Source organism: Hippoglossus stenolepis, chromosome 18 (assembly GCF_022539355.2).
Source record: "Hippoglossus stenolepis isolate QCI-W04-F060 chromosome 18, HSTE1.2, whole genome shotgun sequence".
Classification (NCBI taxonomy): domain Eukaryota; kingdom Metazoa; phylum Chordata; class Actinopteri; order Pleuronectiformes; family Pleuronectidae; genus Hippoglossus; species Hippoglossus stenolepis.
The window spans coordinates 9,774,862-9,786,188 of NC_061500.1; the positions used below are offsets into that span (position 1 = coordinate 9,774,862).

The 11,327-nt window shown below is 41.7% G+C and overlaps 1 protein-coding gene across 2 annotated transcripts in view; it reads right to left on the minus strand.

Moving 5' to 3' along the window:
* Nucleotides 1-11,327, minus strand: part of ric1 (RIC1 homolog, RAB6A GEF complex partner 1) — a 33,101-nt gene extending 21,774 nt beyond the window's left edge. For both annotated transcript variants that reach the window (XM_035184333.2, XM_035184332.2), the window contains exons 1-2: nucleotides 10,661-11,327; nucleotides 6,389-6,496 (exon numbers count right to left, since the gene is read on the minus strand). In XM_035184333.2, the coding sequence (XP_035040224.1) occupies nucleotides 6,389-6,496; nucleotides 10,661-10,801 (249 nt within the window). In that variant the 5' untranslated portion in view covers nucleotides 10,802-11,327. The remainder of the gene's footprint in view (nucleotides 1-6,388; nucleotides 6,497-10,660) is intronic.

Below are 11,327 nucleotides of genomic sequence, written 5' to 3' on the forward strand. Positions count from 1 at the left end.
AAAAACAGAGAGGGAACATTTTGGCCTCGGACAGATCCCAAAACACACAAGAAGAGTTCAAGACTAAAAAACATTTCCCCTGTTAGAGGGACTTCATCCTGTCTTGACTCCTGCCACACACATACGTCCAACCCTCCTGCTTGGTCAATTTCTTTTACCCTCTCTCTCGTACTCACACACACACACACAGAGCTAAAGATAGTCCTAGCCATGGTTTAGGAGGGTGATTACGTTAGCCTCAAGGTCTGCAGGGTGTGTGAGCAGCCAAACATCTGGGAAACAGCTGGCGAGGACTACTGCCTGCCTGGGCAACGCTGGTCTTTATTGTTCTGCAGTCCCCGACCTCTTAAAGTCGGCTCACCCTTTAATTAAACGACAATACTAATGAGGTTGAGAAAAGTTATAACTTGTTGGAGATGGAAAAAAGCAGCTGGTCAACACAACATAGTTTATGGGTATATAGTAATCTTGTACTTGTTATGTTGTCATAACGTTGTGTGAGGTTGGACAGAAAAACAACTCAGGTTCTTTGGGACATGCAAAACTTTCGAGGTAATAATGCACGAGTGAAACAGACCAAGTGGGAGTAATTGTGTGACGATTGGTCTGTTCCATAAATCTAGCAGCAACTTATACTAAATGTATACAGTCAGTCTACGGGTATATTTAAAGTCTGTTTCCCCATTCACATAGTGTTTACAATGCTTCTTGTCATCCCCCCCTGCATTAGGTTAGGTTATGTGTAATAGGGATGTGCAGATCAATCCCCAAAATATTGATACGGGCTGTCAGTAGGATTGATAACAGAAACATAGATCCGTCACATCCTAAGCACATGAACACTGATTGATGCTGCAAGATTTGCATCTCTGCTGCTGGTGTGTGCACGTGCACAGTCATGACCTCCTTAGTTTGGGTAATGAATATTTGATAAGTTGTCTAATGTTTAAACATAAATGTGATTATGTAATTAAAGACTACTAGAAAGAGATTGCTTCATGCTTGCCAAATCATTAGGTGATTAAAATATGTTCAGAAGTTGTCTATTAATATGCATCCATTCTTTAAATCCTGACATGTTTGTCTCCTTTACATGATGCCACATTACCCACTTTTTGACAATAAAAAGGTATCATTATCACTTTTGATATTGATGATACTAGTATTATTTGGTAATTCAAATAATAATAATTTTTGTTATTGCCCACCCCTAGTAGCCAGGCATAGAAGAGAAAAGTGTGCTCTCAATTTGTGTTGCAGCTACAAAACTGCAGCACAAATTGAGAGTCTCTGGTGAAAGAAGCGCAGTTTCTAGTCGGCTCATCTCACAATGACTTCACTGCGACTGAGACTGAATCAAATGTCAGTGGTTCACATTTAAACATTTCCTGTGTGAAAGAAAGCCCAACTGGCAGAAAGAAAGAAATATATTAAAAAAAACAAATGAACCCAAACAAAGTTTAGAAAAGTATAAAGCACCATACTAAACAAACATATCCTAAAGGGTAAACAAAATTTGATTGAATGAAATGATTAAATGTAGATTATCGTCCGGGACTAATGAATGCGAGAGCATGAAGGCTTCAGTACATTTAGAGCTGCTACACTCCTGACATTAGAAAGGGATTCCTGCTGCAGCTTCAGTTTGTGGTTGTCACAGTTGTCATTCCAGTCAATATTCATTTTTGCCACATAGATGAACAGTTTGAAAACATCTCACACATGCACACAAACAGAATAAAGCCACGACTCCACAACATCAAACCAAACGGCGGGGTGCTTGAGGTGCCCAGGAAGTGACTATGACCTGGTATGTTGGGTAACTCCTGCACCTGCTCTCTGTTGTGTTTGGCTGAGTGGGCCTGGGACCGAGCCTGACTTACTGCTTTCCAGACACATTCACAGCATTCCCTCATGTGTACTTTGGCATCAATACGAGAGGGAGGGGGATGAAAGGGAGCAGAGAGAGGAAAGGGGGCGAGAGACAGACACCTAGGGGCCCAGACGTTATCCTTTTAATATTTTTTTCTAATAAACAAGGTTATGTCTTGACTACTATTAATCAATCTTCCCTGTCTTCGTTGACAGGAACTGGAGTCAGAGCATTTAAAAGACACGATTACACAGCTGGGAAAATGATGTTACCCATGTGTCTGTCCCTTGTTTTCCAGCCTTTTTAATTTCAAGGGCATTATCTATACTTTTTAGAGCCTTTCTGACCAAGGCACAAACATATTTATGCAATTTTCTTCACAATACTTTAAAAAAAGTTTTTTTGCACACACACAGGCCTGTATGTGTTGTAACCCCTTGAACACGACACAGTATGTTGGCCTCAAGGACAAGTGGTGTTGTTTTGGGACAAACATGTACTGCTGATTGACACAGACTTATAAACAGCATGTCATGTCAAGGACATGAGGGGCTGTCAACTGGGTTAAAGTTTTTGATGAAATATAAAATAATCATAAGTAAACGTAATGTGGGGCCCTGTTTATAATTTTTTTTGTATTTTAGTATAAACAGACAAATGGTTAATAATGGTAAATGGACTGTATTTATATACAGCTTTGACCACTCAAGGCTCTTAAGAGTACAAGTCCCTTTCACTCATTCACATACATATTTATACAACGCTTATTTCTGTCACACACTGTTCATACCATCAATTGGGGTTCAGTGTCTTGCCCAAGGACAGTTCGGAATGTGGACTGGAGGAGCCAAGGACCGAACCACCGTTTAGGTTCGTGGACAACCCTCTTTAACTCCTGAGACACAGCCACCCACAATAAAACTCTGACCCAGTACATTGTATAAATAGAAATAAGAGAAAAAATAATACGTTGTGTTCGTGGAGGAACTGCTACAAACTGCCAAACACAATTATTTGTATATTAATATTCTGGTGCCATAAAATGAGAAGACAGATTATCCCAGTAATTAGACAGATGTGACTATTTGGTGAGGACAATGCAGCATTAGTTATGTTATTAATCATGGCTAATTTGTTATTGTCTGAAACATGTATGGATTGCAGAGTGTAATATAGCTGCGTTCCTTTTTAAAAAAAATCCAGATGGTGTGGTCTTTCTGTGGAACTACTGTTAATGTAGTTTGGTTAAAATAAAACTTGTGTGCAGATATTAACTCAGAGCTCGGGAATCCCCACAACCCTCAAGTATATGGTTACAAGCAAACTAGATGATGATTGTGCAGAATCAATTCTCTGTGTGGTTTTGTTTTCGATGCCGTCTGCCTCTGTTCTGCATCTTGACGTTCATCCAATGTGTTGCTGATCACATGGTCTCTGGGAGCTGACAGAGTCTTCTTCTGACTCGGACACTTGCCTTGTGTGAGGTCACTGAACGAGACGCCTTCCTTCACGCTGACATCTCAGCTGCTGCAGTGCTCGGCCAACAATCATGAGTAATGAACAGAAAATGTCAGCGGTGGATGTACCTTGAAGTTCAGTTGTCCCGAATCAGGCAAAGGGTGGAGTGTGACACTTAGCATTGTATTGCATCACTCCACATTCTTGTTATAAGTGCCTTTCTGTGTCAAAGTGCTCTTTCTGAGAGATTCATTATCACGTCAACGCTGTGCTGCTGTTGTCTTGGTTGAATCTGTGCTTCTATGACACTTTATTTCATAAAGCTTTCTGTTTATTTATGTGAAGATCCTGAGATAAACAGCCCTGATTCCAGTAGCCCTGCTCAGACTCATTACCTCAGTGTGTTTGACACAGCAGATGCAGCGTCCGTCTGCTCCTTCTCTGAACTCACATTATGTATCAGGACATTAGCTCAACACAGACAGGCCTCATTACCAGGGATTACACAAGATAAGAGTGATTTACATTCCAACCTGAAAACAATTAACATGCCATCCTGAAAATAAATAACAGCATCTCATAAATCCAGCCCTGGTGTACTCTGCTGCTTCCAGGGACACTCTGCTGCCCAAGGGCTTTAGAATTTGCTTTCCCTCTAGCTGCTTTCAGACACGCACTGAAGACTGGACATTTTCCAGAAATTTTTCGTATGAAAACAGAGCAGGAAAATGTGCAGAAGATTTTACAGCGAGCGAGTGTATTGAGGATGTGTGTTACAGACTTTCATAGGAGATAGATACAGTCATGAAACTGAACTGCAACAGACAAGAGGATGTGACTGTAGGTGTGACAGTGGAGTGATCTGGCTAAACTAAAATCAAAAAGCTTGTGTGGGCTTACATACAGAAACATCCTGGCAACTCGAGAACATAGAAAATCTCATCTCCATGGAAATGAGCATGAATATTAAAAATCGCATCTCTTAACCTTTGTGGGCTGATACATTTGCATATTCGTTCGGTGGTGGGTTCATCTCCAGAGTTTGCCTGAGGCGAGGTTTACAGTATGAGGAGGGAAGATCCTGAGGGATGTTTTTCACGATTAATTTAAAAGGGGGGGAAAAGGCTGTTTATCCCTCCCCTCATTGGGTTCCGTGTTAGGGTAAATTGTACCGATTCACAAAAGACAACTAAGGACTCTATAGATCCATTTAGATGGCTGTAAAAGCTCCCCCACAAGCCTGACTTGTTAAGAATGAGGTCAGGGTCAAAGGGCAAAGGTGATTGATGTCCACTTTATCACCAATTTGTACCCCCAAGACTTCATCTGGCTATTTTGATGGTGCATTAAATCAACTGAGCTGTAAACCACAGAGCTATAACAACCTGTTTGAGAGGGAACTACTGTTTCGCTTTGAGTTGATTGACTCACAGTCAGACAGAGAACTCTTATATCAGCAGAGGACAAAGTCAGAGAAAACTGTAGATAAGAAAGAAAGTGTAACTAAAGCATTTCACTATTATCTCAGAACGTGACGGGACAGTCTGTCCAGTTACTCACTGGTTTAACTACTACAAATTATCATTTGACGATTTCAGGACATTATACTGTTAGATCTAAGCGGTTGTAACTATAAGAGCAAACCCTCAACCTTCAGATGCTGCAGCATATTCTTATATCGCAACATTTTGAGATTAAATAGTTTTGTAAGTGGCCACTCTGGCAGCGTTAAACCCGGTGCTGCTTGTGACCTTTTGTCAGATGAACAACTTAAGTGATTGAGTTTCAAGTCAAAGCATGCCTAGCTCCAGGTAACACATTCCTTTTCTTACACACATTAAAGCTGGCCTTAATTCAAGAGTTCCTAACAGTCTACTGTCAGTCTACAGAGTGTTTATGAATAGTCTGATCATATGGCAAATAATTACAAGTGAGTTGCAATGGCAAAAAAAATAGGCTTTGATTTTTAGAAGTTAACTTATAATGTCATCAAGCCCTCAAGATAATTTTGTGTTTGGTTTTTGAGTATTTGCTGAGATATCATTACTTATCTATAGTGATGGTCAGGCACATGCAAAATAATAATGCACCTTGTTGATGGGCTTGCAAATGTATAGTAAGGGAGATAAGCCCAGTCCAAGTCACAGAATGTTAATTAGGATCATAAATGTCAGCTCCATATGATCACATCAGCCAGGCAAATTCCATTAAGATCTATGACGGTGCGGCCCAAAAGTGTAATGATCTGACATGGAATGACCCAATACAGAACCAGCTACAATTCTCCATTATCTTTTCCTTACTTTCCATCATCTTTACAGTCATAACTTCTTGTCCCACCACTGCATATAAATTGAAGTTTTAACGAGCTGTAGACAGCTCAGGGGCTGTTTCAGTTCCGCTCTCGCTGCCACGGGACTATCTTCCTTGTATCTTGAGCTGAGCATAACAGCAAAAAAAAAATAGGACAAACTCCACTGTTTGGAGAAGTGCGCCGACACTTTTACTGTTTCTCTTTCTAGCATTTGTCATGCTCTACTTTTAAGCACCACAGTAACAAGGAAGCTGTCTGTGTCTGTTTTGTTTAACAGAAGGATCCTGATAAAATTCTACTGTCAGTGTTTGATTACGGAAGCATCTTTGAAAGTCTACATCCAGCGAATCAAAGTGGTAACAAGGCAGTAAGTGGAGAGGTTACAGTTACAAGGAGTAGAAAGAAAACCAAGCAGGTAGAAGATGGGAGACAAGAAGTGAATAACAGGAGAGAGACACAAGATTGTTAGCTTGGTGTGTCGAAGCCATTAGATAAGAGCAACATCTGCGCCAAAAAGACTTGCCGTCCCATTTAAGGAGTCATTTACCATTAATATTACAATTACATGAAACATATTGATGCGGTTGGGGACTTCTTGTGTCTTGTTATAATACAATACTGTTAAACTACAATTGATTTGTGTCATCTGAGGTGAAGAATGTCTCGGTGTCAGAGCTTGATGAGAGGTGAACTTCGGTATCGATCAAACTATACAAATATAAGAGGAGATGGTGTTGACTTACCGCCACAGCTATCATGGAGTCGTCTGGTTTCCATTCTGCCTTCTGGTAGAAGCCAAATTGGGCCGCTGCCTTTGAAGACTCGATATAGCTGACTATCAAAACACTGGGCTGAGGAAGAAATGGGAAAGAAAATTAATATTTAAAAAATCCCGCTGGTCTCAAACCATCCATCTGGCATATATAACAACACCAACAATCTACTGAATATTATCACATGAAAATAAATGATGCAAGTTGTAAAGCAAACATCATCATACTGCTGTAATTTATCATTTGTATAAAGATCATCTTCCTCGTTCATTTAAGATCTTTCTTAAAATTTGATTTGAGCTAAACTCAAATAATAAAACAAATAGTTCTATGACTAAAAATAACAATAACAGACCAGCATATATTTAAAAAAAAAAAAAATCTATTCAGCTCTATTGTTACTCAAAACATGCAGAAAGAGCAGCAGCAATAGAAGGCATGATAACATTTACAGCTATGATTGACAGTGATATTTAGCACTGCTGTGCCAGAAAGGGTTTTAATGACATTAAACTGGTTGAATGTTGCTGGCCAGGAAACAATGCTGCTTAAATTATGTCTCAAAATAATAGGAAGTCTATGATACCTGGCATCTGATAAACTGCTAATTTCTACCTGAGTTACATTCATTTCTTTTGAAAAATCGGCCTCTGTTAATAAACCTGTGTGCAGCACAGACAGAGAGATGAGCAGGAGCATACACAGACTTTGCCTGAAGCTGTTGCCCTTAATTTGCCTCAACCCCTTAATCACTCAGGCAGATATGTGTCTGGATCACAGAACAAGCACAACCAGTTCATTCCAATATCCTCTAGTTTAAAGCTGAATTTTAACCATTTCGCCAGACATCTTAAACTGTTTACAACAAACAATATATGTGTTTATCTGTAGTTAAACAGGAAGCAGTGAGTAACTTATGGTTGAGTTGGTTACTTCAGATTCAGTTGATACAACATTCATTCAGATGTAGAAAGTGGAAATAAGACACCGTAGCAAAGTTGTTGTCAGTAAGACAAATAACAGTCCTTGACATTAAAAGGGAAAACCAGGACACAGTTAACTGAGTGGCTTCAGTCAGGAAACAGGGGCAGGGAAATATCTCACGTCACGCCTGCTATGCAACGTTAGACCTTGTACCCAGTCACTGTAATGAGAGACAGGTTTGAAGTATTTCCATCCTACAGTGTCCTTTTCGTAGAATTAAAACTTAATGCCACTGATACCTGCGCCGGCGAACCCTGCTCACTAAGACAAGGTGCTTTGTAACCTTAAAGTGAATTATAATAAATAGGCTGATAGATGTAATTCATTTTCAAAGTGGCTCTTTTCAGACTTTCCGACACACTCAACTTATCTATGCCTAGACCCCCCTCCCTGCAATACAGCCTTGACGAGGTCACAGAACATAACAGCTACAAGGCTACGCAACTGTGCTCTAAGGATTAGTAATAATGCCTTGACTGAACTATCCAGGCACAAGCTGCACTGTCCAAGGCAGAGGATAGATGGGATTAAAGAGAATAGACCTGGTGGCAAAATGATTTCCGAGAGCAGCAGGGGGCATGAAAGCTGGGAGGGGAAACAGCAGATACAATCATCCAACACATAACCTGACCAAGTCTTTGTTAGAAGAAACCCATAGGAATGGAATAATTGCTTCTTTTAGGTTTTCTGATAAGATGAAAATGAATACATAATAAAAAGAAGATTTGTTGGATAGTTTAACAACAGCAATGCCTCTGTGGGTTTTGTATATAGTGATATACAACCATATTTTAATAAAAACAAATCCTGAATATGAACAGATGATGGCTGGTAGTCTAATTGGTGCTCAGGGAATATGCCCATGGCTATTGGGGTGGCCCAGGTTAAGATTCAGTCATCACTGTACAGTCAGGTATAGTTGTACTTGTGCTGAAGTGTAATCTGTGAAGAGCTGCTGAGCTGATAATAGAAAAAATGCTGCTGCGCTAACAGCAAATAGTCCTCCCATCCTCAGGGGACAGGATTTCTGAGTCGAAATGCTTGCCAAGTTCCAAGTCCCAGAGTAAGGGAGTCCACACTTGGCGTACTTGTTATCAAGAAACGCATAGTTACTCAGCCGATGGTGGAATAAAACAGACACTTTGTCAGACATTTAAAACAAAGGATGGCATAAGGGAGAACTAGAGATGGGAACAGTTCCCATAACTTTAAGTGGATTTTTGTACTCCTCCAGGGAGGAGAAGAATAACACAATTTAATTTATCGGCCACATAGATCTGTCTTTTTGTCAAGATACCCGATCCTGCTATTTAAGTTAGTATTGGACAGTTATCCAATACAAGTGAGGGATTGGTGCATCCCAAGGAAATAAACAAACAAACCCCTCTATAACATGCCTGTGTGCAGAGTTGGGATTGATGGTGAACGGAAATATCAAGATGGACACAACATGTGTGAAAGGTGTAAGTCGAGAGGAAGACGTCGCTATAATTGAAATTCCTGAAATGACCTTTTCCCCAGACGTCTTATTGATACTTGCAGGCAGACAACGTTCTTAAGACGGAGGGGAAACAGAACATGCTCACTTCCTGTGAGGGCCTCAGGAAATGACCGGTGACCCTGATCCATTGTTGCTACAACTCAAATATACAAACAGTGTGGAACGCAGACAGCATTGAACAATGTGCTCAACTGCAGGTTATCAAATTAAATGGCCGATCTCCGTATCAGCACGGGAAAACCGTATGTATTAAAACACGCGAGGGAAGGATATGAATGCTGATACTCATCAGTGGTAGATGCTATCATCTCGCTAATAGAAATTTTAATAGTTGCTTTTTGCTCAATAATAATTGTATTTCAAACTAGAATGGCAATCAGTGGCGCGCTTACCATCGCCAAGCCCCAAAAGTATTGTTATTAGCCAGATTTAAATTCACTAGATCCAGAATTTTATTTGGATCCACACACAAATTGAGTCCTAAGAATTTGCCAGATATTTTCCATCAAGATCTTGTATTATTCTCTGACAAAGAAAATGCTGAAAAACTCTGTCTCGCAATGAAGAAAAACAACAAAACTGGATCTGCACCAAAATGTAATGGGTTGTAGCTCTATGCCCAACCCCTCCATAAAATGTCACCGAAATCGGTTAAGTAATTATTGAGTAACTCCTGCTAAAACACAAACAGACGAAAGCACAACCTCATAGAAGAGGTAAATATTTCCATCTCATTAAAAGACCACTGGCTTACAGTATTGTTCAAGTGATGACACAATGATTCTGTTCTATTAGCTATGATCACCGAGAGAGTTATGTCATCATGACTTAACATCACAGATCAGCACGTGGAACGGTCATACAGGAATCGATTTAGCCTGCTGTTGTGATAACGCTTGAAAGAGTTGTCAAGATTTAATCAACACCGTGGCTTTTAACACAGGAAGCTTTTGGTGGAACTAGTCATACCCGAATCATTCATTGCTTAATCCCACAGATAAAGGCATTGGCTCTAGCTCAAGAGCGTTTTGATGAGCAGACTTAACACTGCAGGGTCTTGTAAGCCTTTTAGAGAAAAGCCACTTTATAACTGAGTGATAAAACGATCCCTCTGTGTTACGATGCTGTGGAGAAAAAACGTAAATAAAAGAATCCAGTGCTGCGCTGACTTGATTGTTGACATGAATCACCCTGCCTGACAGGAACATAACACAACATGCAACCAGCGAGGAGTTGTTTTTAAACATCACCAGCAAATCGCATGGTGATTGAAATGCATCCACTTCCCCTGATGCTGCAGCGTAAGGACATACAGTTCTCATCAGGTGAAGTTCATCTCGGGGATGAAATGCCACCACACCTCGGTCATGGATGAGTTGGGTGATTAATGTGAGGAATGCCATTCAAATACAAAGTGCCGCTGCGTCTGTGACAGTCACACGTATACGGATGTACAGTAGTGATGCGTGACAATGTCACCGGTCACCTGTGTAGTAGGTGTGTATGTGGCCACGTTTGCCAGCACGTCAGTATTCATGGCTTCTGGTTGGACCTCATTGAAAACACTAAACTGTTGCTCTCACCTGATGTTATGAGAAATCGGCCAAATTGCCACACAAGTAGTGGCAAGAGGAGCAAATAATGGCGGTGATGAGTTTGTTAAAAACAACCGCGATCATCATCGCTGAAGTGAAAGTAGCATGTGTTGTTGTTTGTGCGGACAGCTGAGTTCAGGAGCGTGACCGGAGTGGACTCACCCGACTGAACCAGACGCTGAGCTGCGTCTCGGACAACACGGCGAAGTAGAACCGCTGGGCGCTGGGCTGGATGTGGAAGGGCTCCTCTTCGCTCCGCAGCGGGCAGAGCAGCCTCCGGGGCCAGCCGGTGAGAAAATACATGACGGCAAAAAAAAAAAATGAATCTGTGCCTCGACACCGAGATACAGTGTCGCAGCAGAGTCGGAGCCCCGTATCCCCCCCTGGTCCACCTGGGGTCTGTTCAATCCGAGTGACGCATGGGCGGCTGTTTCAGTTAAAAATAAAAAAAAACTTTGAAGAGCTACAGGCGGCCCCGGTGTTTACCCCCGGCCGGGCTCTCGGTCCATGGATGCCCCCCCAGAGAAAGAGCCCAGCAGCCGTAGGAGCTACACAGCTAGCCCCGAGCTAGCGCTGGCTCTTCAACTTGAAGCTAACGAGCTTGACCGAGGCGACTGCAGAGGGGAAACCGAAAACAAGAGCGAGCAGGCCCGCGGCGACACCACACGGCTCCACGCGGCCGACGAACGGGTCGATGAACCGTCGCTCCCGCTGCCGTTTCAGTCCTTGCGTTGTCGGGACCAGCGGTGTTTGGAAACGGCAAAGCGTCTGGTTACAACTCCCCGATGCTCCGCCGACGCCATCTTTACCAGAGTCCGTGAGACTCAGC